Source organism: Anas acuta, chromosome 3, assembly GCF_963932015.1.
Source record: "Anas acuta chromosome 3, bAnaAcu1.1, whole genome shotgun sequence".
NCBI classification, from domain to species: Eukaryota; Metazoa; Chordata; class Aves; order Anseriformes; family Anatidae; genus Anas; species Anas acuta.
In genome coordinates this window covers 55,103,429-55,117,425 of record NC_088981.1, presented here as the reverse complement: position 1 = coordinate 55,117,425, position 13,997 = coordinate 55,103,429, and the positions used below count along the sequence as shown (strand labels likewise).

General features: G+C 39.0%; 1 protein-coding gene across 6 annotated transcripts in view; it reads right to left on the bottom strand.

Moving 5' to 3' along the window:
- TULP4 (TUB like protein 4) overlaps nt 1-13,997 on the bottom strand; it is a 155,726-nt gene that overhangs the window by 46,169 nt on the left and 95,560 nt on the right. For all 6 annotated transcript variants that reach the window (XM_068677203.1, XM_068677202.1, XM_068677200.1 and 3 more), the window contains 2 exons: nt 11,358-11,486; nt 10,883-11,044 (listed from right to left, as the gene is read on the bottom strand). In XM_068677203.1, coding sequence (XP_068533304.1) covers nt 10,883-11,044; nt 11,358-11,486 — 291 coding nt within the window. The remainder of the gene's footprint in view (nt 1-10,882; nt 11,045-11,357; nt 11,487-13,997) is intronic.

The following is a 13,997-nucleotide window of genomic DNA, read 5'->3' as shown; positions in this document are numbered from 1 at the left end:
TTTTAATTTCCTCAGACTGTTAGGAGTTTCTTAGTGAAATAGTAGTCCATGGCACAAATCTCATCAGCATCTTGTGGCTATGGAATTGGTGGATGATCTCACAGTGCTACTGTTTTTATCAATATTAGGTCTAAGAACATCTTAAGAACATTTTCTACACAATATTTTCCACAAACTCTAGTCTCTCCAATTTCTCTCATGGCTTTTTTACCTGCTCTTACTGGTTTCAAACATTCTCCACAGTTGCATTTCCAAACTGTGAAGGATTCCTCTTCTACCACACATTTTGCAAACCTTGCTTTTTCAGAATTTTGTTTTACTTTCTGCCTTTCTGGTTCTTTTTCTGTTTGGCCCCACATCTGCTGAAACCTTGTTACCACTGTACCAGGTAGCACCAATGCTGCCACTAACTGTTTATCCTGTGTACCTCTGAATTTGCAGTCACCTTGCCTGATGTTTGTCTCACTGCCATTCATCTTTCAACATTTAGACTTGTCTTTACGCATTTCCTTTAGCCTCCTGTACCCTCAGAAGGATAAAGTCAGCACTGAACTTCAGAAATTAGGTTCTGCAAAAATGCTAATAACGTCAACTGTGTGCGTTTGCAGAGCCAGAAGATGCTGAGCAGTTCAAGAAAGCTGAATTAGTTCTGTTTCCTTTAATTTAGCCATCTGGCCAAACATTCATATTCATGCTAGGAACAAGCTTTACAGTCATCACCACAATGCCATCATACTAATAGTTAAACCCATTTTGCTGATTCAAGATTAACTGAATTATAAACTGATTAATATAAAAAATGATGGATCAAACTTCTATTTATGCAGATACGCTTAGTAGCATGGGAAATATGTGGAAAACGATTGCCTTTAAATGTTTTCATTCCCTAGTACTAGCCAAACAAAAAAGCCTGCCAGTCTTGCAAAGGTTGAGTTAAGACATTTTGCAGTCCGTTTAGTTGCAGTATTAGCATTTTGCATTCTTTGTGCTCTTCTTGTTTATTTCTTCTCCATCAGAAAGCATGAGACAACGCATTAGCAGCCTCATAGGATACATAAAAAAGTGAAAACCTTGGTTGTTTTTTTTTTCTTAGTGTGATATCTCTGCCTTTACTTCTTTTTACCTCACAATGCAGAAACAGTGAGAACCAAACAGAGGGAGACAGCTGCTTTTCTGCTGAACACTTTTTATTTCCATTAAAAATTCAACTGCTGTAAAATGATTTCTTGAACTGACACTGAAAGAGACATCACCACAAATTCACACAAAAAACTTGGGGGGCAAAAAGCACTAGCTTTTTTTTCTGACTGCCTTTATGTCTAAAAAAAATGACAAGAGTTTTCCGTTTCCTTCAGAAATGAGGAATTGCCAGCCTGCTTGTGGACAATACACCATGAGATCATCCAGCTAACTGCATATATACAGAGCACTGAAATTCCCATTTGAGACTGTTAAAACTTTCAGAAACAGTGCTGGTTTAGTTACCTACTTTCAGGCTTGTTCTTTCTCTCCCTTACAAATTCCATAGGGTTTAGATAACTATTACAGAGCCCTCAAATGAGAAGACAAAGTAAATACACTGGAGATTCTGGTGACAAATCTGTTTAATACAGATTGAAACTCTAAAACCTGGGGATTCAAACCACACTGGCTTTATTTCTCTCTAAAATTGTATAACATAGTTGAATGACTATAAATGAGATACAGCTTCACACTTTGTTTCAGAAGTCAGAAACATCAGTAGTTTCTCAAAAGCAGGATCTCAAATTATACAACTGCTCTGGACATGTGAGGATGGAAGCAATTGTGCAGGTGAAGATAATGTTATTTGAGGCAATCTGGCAAATTACAGAAATGATTATTATATGCCCCTGTAATTATACCCACACTGATTCTGACTGGAATATTTACTGGCACACGCACTTCTATATTCTTTCTTGACTCAAGACATTTTTTAGAAAGTATCCTATAACAGATTTTTCAGTAGAAAGAGCAAACCTTCTATATAATGTTTACTAAATTTACAATATGCCTCAGTTTACTCTAGACAAGGAAAAGAGTTGCTGTTTTATTTTTTTAACCTGTGTTAGGTTTCAAATTGCATTCAAAGTAGCATGTGAAATGAACTAAAACCAGCAGCTGGAACATCTTCTCCAGAACATCTTCTGTAGCTTTTAACATGGAGAGGACTCCAGGCCTGGACCCACACCAGAAGTATGTTGGAACGCTCTTCGAGCAACGTGGTTTTCTGTATTCTCACTAAACTCTGCCAGGAAAATGCACACATGCCTATGAAGAATGTATTCTTTGTATATATCAAATTATATATAGGAATAAAAAGAACTATTTGGTACTGGTAGGTGGGAAAATGTAATTAGTTTTACCAACAACCACTCAATCTAGGCAAATGAGTCAACTGATACCCAGAGTGCTCACATACACTTGGCAGTCTCCTATACTGTTCCCAAGCCAGGGTTTAGCTATTTCCTGAAAGATATGTTGTCTGCTGAAGTTAAAATCACCTTCGGAGTTTTAGAAGTCAGAATTTTTGCTGGGATTCTGTGTGTGTGGTGTTGCTTTTTTTTTTTTCTTTTCTCCCAATTGAACATATTACTTAGCAACAAGAATTGCACTCTGGACCAGTAAAAATGCAACACAAAGTATTTTAGAAACAATGTTCTTGCTGTTTTAACTTTCATAATACAGAATCAAGAAGCTCCAGGGACAAGCTATATGCTAATGGAAGCAAATGCCCCAAATTCTGCTTCATCCTTCTAGGTCTTGGGTGTTGGCAGAGAAGGGTAACACAGCATGGGCAGGAAATATGTAGGATGGGTGAAGACAAGTATAAGGGAGTCAACATGGAGATACGTTGTGTAATAAACTGTTACCAAAATGATGCACTGCAGAAGAATGACTGTCCTCCCCAAAACAAGGGAAGGGAGGAAGGATTATCCCCTTTCCAGCTGAGGCAGCTGTTCACAATCCCTGGACATCAGAACGCCAACAAGAAACTGGCTCCTGGACAAAGGGCAAAGAGCACAAGTTGAATGCACCACGCAGGATAACACCCTGATGGGAAAGGGTTTGGGGAATAAAGAGATGCTGTTTCCACTTTCCATTGGTGCACTACCTCTTGTTGACAAATCTGAGGAAAGGCCATGTGGTATCGCTTACCAGAAATACCACCTTTAGACTTCCGTTTACTACAGGAATTGGCCTTGCTTTCCTGGACAAGACCTACTACAGAAATCCACAAATGTCCTCTTCCATATTCAATCACTACAATCCTTTCTCCTCATGCATGATTGAGACTACACACAGGCATGAAAATCATACCCAAATTCAGGACCCATGTTGGCTCACTGTCTTGTTACTAACATCCCAAAAAAATCACAGATCAAGTCACATTGCTAACAAGGTTTAAATTAACCATGCCAATAGCTACATTTATTTTGAACCATAAAGATCAGAAAGCTCTGGGTGAACCAAATGAGTCCTAGGGCCAAAGCATTCTCAGTCAAATGGCTTTGGAAATGGAATAACACAGACTGTTTCAGATAAATGCTCTAAATACTCACAGTTTAGAACAAAAAAAACTTCTACTTACATGCCCTTTCCTGACCAACTTAAAGTGTGACCAAACAAATTAAAGGAAAATAAAATTCTGACTTTATATATGACTTCTCAGATAGAAAGATAATTTCTGCAGCAGGTGTCATTTTTGCCTGAACTACCTGAAAACCAGCATAAGCATTTGCTGTTACTTTGCACAGGTATCCTGCAAGTCCTTGTTCTTACTGTTTGCCCCAGAGCTGAAGCATAACACAATGCTGTTCAGAAACACGGTTTCAAGTGAGTGTTCCTTGTCCCGGAGAACTGAAGACTTCAGGCTACATAAGCAAATCCTTCTATACAAGTACTAGCAAGGTGAGCAGAGAAGGAAACTATTTCTGTCTTCCTGACACTTCCCACAGAAAGGCTGGCAGTGTCTCTATTTGCACTCATCTTTATTTTGCTGATTCAAATACTGACGGTCCAAAAATATGAAACAGTACTGGGTATAAAAATGCTAAGTGGACACAATAACTGAACGGCACAATGAGTCTTCAGTTCTTTTTCCATCTCAAGTTTGTCATTTCCATTAACATCCTTTCTTTCTGACATCCTTTCTTTCTGACAGAGCTTAATAAACCCTAGATTCTGGTCATCTAAAATAAGAATATTGTGACCTATCCAAGTGTCATGCCAGATCAATGTAAAGAGTTAGGAGATAGAGTATTGAAGGTGATCTGCACATCCTTGTACATTGTGCATCCAAGAGGATGCAGAGATCCATTTGCTTTTTGCAGTAACAAACATTAAATCCCTTTACCCTGTCTACAGGAGACTGCAATGAGGAGCAAAAACATTAAAACATTTGTATTCTTCTTTTCAGACAGAGTCATTAAGGGAAAAAAATCTTTGCAAGACTCATCTGATACAATGTTGACATGAAACATTGCAGCAGCAATGCGAAAACATGAGCCAGGATGCCGTCAGCACGTAAACAGCCCCATCTTACAGCCCTCGTGACGAGAACAAATAGCTCCATCTCGCCAGCTCTCTCAGTGCCTTGCCACTACAGACAGGATGAGGAGCATCAAGGGAAAGATTAGGCAAGGCACAGATGAAGCTAGTGGGAAGAACAAAACACATTGAAGCATCACCTTGTTGCTCTGCTCCTTCAACTATCTGCTCAATAATTGTGCATTATTGGCCAGGGTTTCTGGCAGAAAAAAAACCTTGTCTGGAATAAACCCACAGAGAGATGCGATGGCTCCTGAAGCTGCAAATGAACCCTAGAAGCTCCAGAGAGAGCGTATTTACTCTTTGTCCTCCCCAAAACACAAGGCAAAGCCTATAAAGTCCTCAGCTGAGTACTGAAATCTGCAGTAAAGCTGCTCATTGCTAGTGAGAAAAGGAGAGCACAACTGAAAAGAGACACAGAGCACCAAGCTATTTAACTCTTTCGAGTCCTTCATTCTGAAAGCCACATTCTCAGCAGAATGATGCACGAACAGTGACTCGAGACAGAAAAGCGAGAAAAGACAGCGCTAATGAAACTATATATAGACACCAGAAAAGCAATCTATTATTTCAGAAATAGCTGCATAATGAAGCTTTAAAACAATATAATAAAAAGAGATGGGAGAAAGAAAGGCTAAATAGCACTTAAAATTCACATTACTTTTTTCACATAAAAACTGTCTGTCACTATTATGTGGCATCATAAAAATCAAGTCACCAAGCAAAGAACAAAACCAGCATTACTGGCTTGCAGCATGTATAAATATATAAATCAAGAATCACAGAACCACAGAATGGTTTGGGCTGGAAGAGACCTTAAAGACCATCCAGTTCCAACCCCCTGGCATGGGCAGGGACGCCACCCACTAGTCCAGGTTGCTCAAAGCCCCATGAACCTGGCCTTAAAGAACACTAAAGTCTATTCAAAAAAAACCATTTAAACATTCTAACTGTAAAAAAAAAAGTCTGTAAAAGGGTACAATGGATTAATTTTAATATTAAGTCTGCCACGAAGGCCTGAAATGCTTCTAAAAATAGTCCAAAATATCAAGACAGTTGTGTTGGATTTTGTTTATCTATGTGTTTTTATAACAGATTTATCTTAAAAGAAGTCTCTTCTCTCTGTCCTTTTATTGCATGTTAACAGTACTTCTCAATTATGGAGCATGCAATGTTAAGATCTTTATATGATTTAACCATTGCCTTAAGTCCTTGTGGCTTGAACAAACCACCTAGTTAATTAATGACACTTCTTCAATATTATATAAAGCCTCTAGCCATTTTTTCCCAATAATTTGTGTAATTCACCCATAAATGAAAATAAATCTTTCAATTTTTCCTCAACAATTGTAGCTTACCCTACAATTTTGAGCAGCTCTAATCATTGTAAATACATACGTAGGGTCACTTGATAGTCACTGCACTCAAAATTAATGAGGGAAAAGATGTATTTCTACATGTTAAGAAATAAAAATAGAGGCATTTTATAGGCTCCTTTATCTGAACCTACAAAGATTCTTGGTAGGAACAAGAAACATTCTAATAAAGACCAAAATCATTGCTTATACTTTCAAATTGTACCATTTTTTTTTCTTTTTGTCCTTCCAAGCCTTCCACTACTCATAATGATTAAGGTGAGTATTTCCCTTTCCTATACCGCCCCAGTTGCCTGTTTGCCTCTTTCATCATTCTGTCAACTCATTAGAAGGCTGTCTTCAAGATCTTGTTTCCACACAGGTAGATGTCTGAGCATAGTTATACTCGATCAGTGTGACTCCTGCAATAGCAGTGACTGCCTGAATGAGATTTGAGCTACAGCACCTGATTAAAATCAAAATGGTAGGGGGAATAGAAGCACACACTCCTCATTCCAGAGCATCAGGCAAAAGAAAGCACAGGTGGGAGGATGACATCTTGGCACAAATGGATGCAACATTTTCAAACACTTAAAAATTCCTTATTTTTAAGCCATGTTCTGGAAGCTAGGTACGGCTACTATTCCTACTTTTAGTGTAGGACTTGTTTTGAATAACTATTTCCCTAGAAAGGCTGTAGCAACTGCAAGTCATGGACCATGGATAAAAATTGGGGGATCCAAAAGCAGACGGTACTCAAATGGCCATGGTTTGATTAGTTATTCCTCCCAGGGACTAAAACCACACCAAAACCATGGAACCAGACTGGCAAACTCGTTGAAAGCCTGATGCTGCTGTAGCCATTTGACAGTGCTCCTTGTTAATTTTCTTGTACCTCCAAGGCCTGAGATTTGCTAATGCTGTGATGACTTGGGGAAAATACTGGCATGACTAAATGTCATATTATCAGCTTATGACTATGAAAACTGATGCCTCATGAAGGTCAGCAGCAATCTGCATTCACCTTGCTGAGGCTGCCTCAGCCCAGCCCCTGTCAGGCCGGACAGACCAGGCAAAGGCGAGTTCAGTTGTCAAGGTGGGAATCACCTTGGGGAAACAGATCTGCCTCAGCTGGGGGGAGTCCTTCTGGACTGCACTGCTAGCTCCCCTCCTTCAGGTGAGGTCCTCTCTGGGTGCAGGGCTCTGCCCTGAAGCACGGGGTGCTCACGGCAGAAGGAAGGCGCTGAAACCTGCCTCAGCTCCATGCCTGTCAGGAAAAATGCTGAAGTTTCTGTGGTTGCCATGGGAGTAGGGACGGCGAGCGCCGGGAGCAGAAGTGAATAACAGCATAGAAACTGCCTTCCTGCACAGCTACTGCAAGCTACGGAAGATTAAAACAAAAAACACAGACCTCCTGCACCCTGCATTTTCAGACAAAGCAATTTTATCTGCAATTGGTCTCATAGTTTTTCTTCCAATTTCTCGGAAGACCTTACAGTGTGCACAATATCTTTTCCTAATGCTGTGCCTGTTTTCTCTTCCACTGAGATCAATATTCTGCATGATTAGACTCAGAACGGGTTCAAACCAGGGGCCTTTATTCATACATACTTAGTATTAATGTACTTTGTACTGCAGTGGGACCATATACAACAGTTAACATCGTGCCAGGCAGGATGCAAATCACATTGGTAAACTGCTTGTACGTTTATTTTCAAAGCAAACAGAAGAAAGTTCACATGTATTCATTGTCTGACATATCTTGGTCAAAGAGAATCCTGGTAAGTCTCTGAATTTCCACTCTATATCACCCTGAGGAAGCAGGCTCTGTAGCCTCCGGTAGCCCTTGGAAAATCGATTCCAAAAAAAAAAAAAAAAAAAAAAAAAAAAAGAGAAAGGAAGGTCACAATCCTGAGTGATCCCATCCATCCAAGTGTAACACAAGTGTCACTCTGCTCAAGATATGAAGGACCCAGTCCTGTGAAGTTTTCATATTGTGTGTATTTGCTTCCTATTGGTACAATGGGGCTGCGTGCCTTGGCCCGAAGTGTGCTCTGGATATAGAGCATACAGGAATAAGAAACTGCTAAAGCCCTCCACTCTGGCAGGACTGCAGAAATACAAAGAAAATAAAAAAATTAAATTCTAGTCCTCTTCAATTAACATGCAGAATTGCAATCAAAAGGTCTCTGTTTAGAACTAGCTACAGAATCCCACAGCTCAGTGTCCAGACTCAAGACCTAGTTGTGAACTACAGCAAAAATCTGCCAGTGACCTTCACAAGATCATCTGTTGACACAGGACGCCAAGAAAGAAAGTGTTGCAGTCAACCAGATTGTACCAGGTCACCTCTGACTCATAGTAAGTTTGTCCCCAGCACACAAGGAGAAAAGACTCTGGGACTCAGAAGGACTTTGGGAAGTGTTAACTATGGAGTTTCAAGCACAGGTGGCATCAACCACTACCTTGGAGGCCTCATGCACACGCCTGTGTCAGAGCACAGCAAGGACAAAATACACTATCATCAGAGATGCAGTTAAAAGTTTGACTCTCTATTTGCCATATTTGACATGAAAGTATTGCTAACTCACCTTTATGTCAAAACAAGAAGATGGTTAGCAATACTATAGCTCCAACCATTCTTCTCCTCCACTGGAAAGACAGTTGTAGGAAATTCTCTTCTTGCAGAACTGCCAGAGAGCAGCTAGAGCAGTCAGTGATAGACTACTGGTGTCAGACAGATGGGAGAAAAGACAGAAAATGAGGCTGGAAGCAAAGAGGAGGATGCACGCTGCAGATGACTGAGGGGGAAAGTTGAGAGAACTAAAGAATGAGGCAAAAGAACAGTCTATATCGAGTGCATTTTTATGAAGACAATTGAAAAAATAATACTGAACAGTACATTTCCCTTGGAAATTTAGCTTTCCAAGTTAATTGTGTTAGAGGTTAAGGTGCTACGGAATGTAGTTTTCCAGAAATACTTTCAGTAGCAATTTTCACGGTGCCAGAGGGGTGACAAAAATAATATGACGAAAATATAAACTTAAATTTTCACATTTACCTTTCACTCACTGTACAGAGCAATCAATTACATTAGGCGACAGGGAAGATGCCGAAGCTACACTAGACTAGAACATTCTTAATCTCATTTGCACAGACAAATCAGGAGAGAAATTAGATAAGGAGATAAGTTAGTAAGTGCATTCATTTCTGTATGAGCTTATTTGTGTGTTATAAATGCAAAGTCTTTTTCCCCGAAATTTCAATTTTCAGTATGAACAGAGCATAGTCTCTCCTAAGAACCTCAGTGAATTATATTTCTTGGTGTCTCTGGAGACAAATACATCTAAATACATATTAGAAGATCTCTTCACCAACTCTGGAGAACAGCACAAGGATTCATCATCAGTTAACATGCAAACCCCATAGTTTGGAGAACTGTAGAGATTAACATCAAACCTGTGGCTGGTTTTGGTTTCTATTTCAGTGAGTTTGTCAACAACAGAATCTCCTAAATCAAGCAAGTGATTTTCACACAGCTGGAATTGGCCATTATGTTCGCATGTGCTTATCTGGACGCTGAACAAGTGTTTGTTTTATGGAATAAGCACTTATGGAGCATCCAGTTTAGAAAGTACAAACATATTGGCTAATTTGAATTAAAAGGCAGTCAGTCACCCCAAATTAAGCGCTCAAGTGATGATATTTCCAAATACAGCAGTGAACTACAACCGAGAATCATACAAATGGGGTAGCCTCATATTTAAAACATAGGACTGAGAGCTGTTAGATGTTAGTTTCTCTCCTACTTCTGCCGCTTGTATTTTCCTCTTGATCTTGAGTAAATTATTTATTGCCAAGACTCAAATCTCCCCAGATTCAAAAAGAGGCAGTTAGACTCCCTGGCTTTAAAGAGCAGTGTTATAATAATTAATTCATTATTCTTTGCAGAGCACTCTAAAATTATTAGATGCAGCTGTAGAAATGCGTATTATTAGCGCTACTGTACTCCACTAGCAATTTTCAAGATAACCCCACACATATCTTGTATGGATTTGTAGTATTCTGAATTAAAGTCAGTGGTACCTTGAGTCCTGAACTAGTATGTTGTCTTGAAGGTGCAAAATGAAGCAAGGAAAATAATCCAGTCTTGATCATAATGCAAATTCTCTTTGCACTATTCTACTCCCATCATTTCTTTCAGTACTATATTTTCCACACATTAACCATAACGATAGCAAGTATGTGGAAGGGCAGACCATTCCACAAAGGTCAACAGCTAAATGGCAAAGGGCCATTGCAAATTCTGCAAATGAAACCAACAGGCTAGCTCAAGCCCCACTATAAATGGTGAAGTGACCAACATGATATGCTTTATTAGAAAAGCATTAAAGAAGGCTTTTTAAACTGTCTTTTTCAAAGCTCAGCAAGTTTGGGGCTCAATGGTTAAAAAATGGCCTTTTTAAAAATGATGTGTTTTGCATAAGACTGAGAGGTCCCTCTGACACAATCAGTTTGATCCCTGTGCTCATGAGAAGGCAAACATCCCTGTATGTCAGCTGAACTGTTTTTGCTGCAAGTGCAAACTGGGCAGCTCTACACTGAAGCAGCTGCTCAGATGTTTACTAGTCTATGCTGTATCTCTGCTCAAATGCGTATTATCGCAATAGCTGCATCAATGAATTAGGGGTACAATTACAGATTCCCATCTCAAACAACTGACTTTGAATAAGACTCCATGTGATCCAGGGTGAAAACTGATGACAGGCAACTTGGTACAATAGTATATTTGACTAATGAGAGCAACAGGATGGATTTAATTTTCCACTATGTGTGGGAGCACCAGTTTTGACAGAAACAGTTCTTACAAAGTGGGCATTTTATTTAACGACTTTTTCAGAGGTGTATTCTACAGCATACCACTGCGATATAATTAACAGCCTCTAAAGTTCCATTACCTGTTGGTCATCTGGAGTCCATATGCCACATGTGATCTGACTTTCCAAGTTTATTTCTGAAGACCAGTGTCTTTGTCCACTGACTGAACCGACCAGCACAAATCCATCTCTGTAGGAGATAAGGGCTTGAGTCCCATCATGGCTCCATGTAAAGTCGCTTACCTTAATATATCAAAGATAAGAAAATAGATGTATTAGCCATGGAGTACTTTTTCATTGTTTTGATAAAAGGTGGCACTGCACAGAGATAGGCAGGACAACTTTAGCCCAGTAGCAGTTCTGATTTCATGGCTATCAGACAAAGCAACTGTCCTTGCAAAGTGTCTTTGACACTTCTTGCATACTCTTTTCAATAAAGAAATCTTTCATTTTCTCCTGCACATTTCAAACAGTATAAAGTACTATTCATTGTCCTCTTCATTTTGTCTCTTGGGACTTGATCATTCTGGACTGAAGAGAAAACGCGTGTACCAACCTGTGCCCCACGATCATTCACAAGCTCCACAGACCATCTGCCTTCGTACTGTATCCAAACGAATATTCCTCCGTCTGCATCACAGGTTGCTAATTTCTGAAATGGTTCGTTCCATCTAACCAGCACAACCTTAAAAGATTACAAACAAAAACAGCATTACCGAAACTGTGTAGAGTGCTAACAGCTATTTTACAAGAAGCAGTTAAACAATACTGCAAAATAAACAACATTGCATTTAAATTCCGAAGAAGATGTACAAAACAGTAATTTTCAGCACAGCAGTAGGCGTCTCTCAAGAACAGCTGGAATCATTTTGTCATGACTGTCAGTGAACACAGGCTCTCTCCCCAATCAGGCCTTTTTGGAAGACATCACATGCTTTTAAGAAAAACACACACTATGCTGGAATGTAGCATTTCATTACAGAAACGGCAAACCGAAGGCCCCGTACCCAAACCACGTTCAAATTTTCCTCATCATGATTTCCCTCATTACAATCTCCAAGTCTCAACTCTGCAAATGAAGTTACATGCTCTGACAGAAGATCAAATTCGAATATTCGTGTCACCAGTGACATGAAAAAATTTTCTAGAGTCCCTGCTTGTTAAAATACAGAAATTTCATAGAGAAATTGCTTTGCTTCTCAGTGCAGAAGGAATACAAAGCAGTTTTAGGCTCTCTACTCTGTGCATTAGAACTATCTGAGCTTTTCTGGAGAACCTAATCAAGTCCAAACCTGCCAAATTGCTCTCTCATTTATAATTAATATCAATTTAACAAATACAGTATCTCTCACAGCCTCAGTACAGAACTGAAAAAAACACGTCATCCTAGTGCCTGAAGCAGAAATTAGCTGTAAAACCATTTACCTTCTGTTAATGACTTTTTCTTAGAGCCTTTTTTCCAAATTAGTTCTATTTCAAAAACATTCTGATATGGCTGGGATGCTCACATTCATACACAATGAGCTTCTCCGCCAGTTACGTTACAGAGATGTAGCATATACAAACAGAGAAAACAAATACGAAATTCTCAATCAGCAGAGTGTTATTTCAACTACTTAATGGGCACCCAGATCTAATGATGCTTTTTCATAAATCTAAATAGATAATTAATCACTTAAAAGAGACAGAAAGAGAAGACTTTCCTGAAATATATTCTGATGTTTACTGGGAAGCAATGATGCTCCGAAATGTTCCAGTCCTAAAATGAACTCCACGTACACAGATCCACCAGACTTCACAATGAAAACAGCAGTTTTCAGAATTAGGATATAAATATGCCTGCCTGAAACCAAAACTTGACAACTGAAAAAAAAAGATGCTCTTAGATTTATTTAAGGAGCGCTACAGTTATTTGCCGAGTGCTATGGGTCACAACCGCAAAACATGCAAATCTGTGCAGCCCTCCGGTCCTGAAGGAACAACCCTTGCACGATTAAAAGGCTAAAAGAAAACTGTTTCTTCATGCATACATAAAGATTATAGGAAGAAGTGAATGTGACAAACTACACCCTCTGTTGCTATGCAGCTAGGAAGAATCCCATTTGAGATGCTGCAGAAAAATGCTTTGCTTTACTTGAACCCAGCAGAACCCAATGCCGAGGTGCTAGTCCTGCCTCTGGTTGGGTGAATTATGTTGTGACACTATATGGATTATATCATACTTGCTTTTTTTTTTTCTTTCTTTCCTTTTTTTTAAATTTTTGTTCATTTTTGGAAGAGCAGTAAATAAAATATTCCAGCATAGTAATATAATCAGCTGTATTTTGGTTGAGGATTCACTCTAGCTCTTCTGTCTAAACAAGAACAGCACAATTTTTTCAATTTTTCTTTTCTGTTTCTCATAACTCATATGCACACAGCCATCATTTCATCCACCCTGAGACAAAACATAACAACTACATAACTGCACTTGCCACTATTGCCTAATGGCATTAGCAAAGTGAAGAAAACCCCATATATGACGTCAGGATAACTCTGAAAAACCTGGCTTTTGAAGGTTGGCAGTAGCCAAGGCTAACAATGACTCTACATAGAATTGAAGGCTGTTATTACCACTGAAAATCAGACCTTTAATGATTAGACGGTCTCCACACTGGACATTTCATAGATCAAACAAAATAAATTGCTAGAGGATTTAGGAACAAAAGATAAAACTAGTTCAAATAACATTATGCTTTTTGATGAACACCATCAAAGGTACCGCTATCTGCCTCAAAATTGCCCTGCTTTATCTGACAAAGATTTGAGACAAGCATATGATTTTACAGATTAGACAAACCAGCTGACTTAATGGTATGAATTATGGGCAAAGTGACAGGAATTACCTTGATGTGATTTTCATCTTTTCTATTTCAAATAGGAATCTTCTCAAAGCTAGGAGATAAGTTTTGAATCAAATGCTGTTCTACCTGTATTTTCCCTCAATTTGACAAAACATCCAAGGACACATTTGAACGTAAATAATATTACCAAAGCTCTCCCCCCTCCTTCCCAATTAGTAACTTCCAAAACCTTCGTCTGGTGAGCTACAAAGGTCAAAACACCAATAAGCCCCTGGCTTTAAGAGTAATAATCTTAGCACTTTATAATTACAGATGAAAATGAGGCACTGATTTTATATGCCTTCTGATAATAT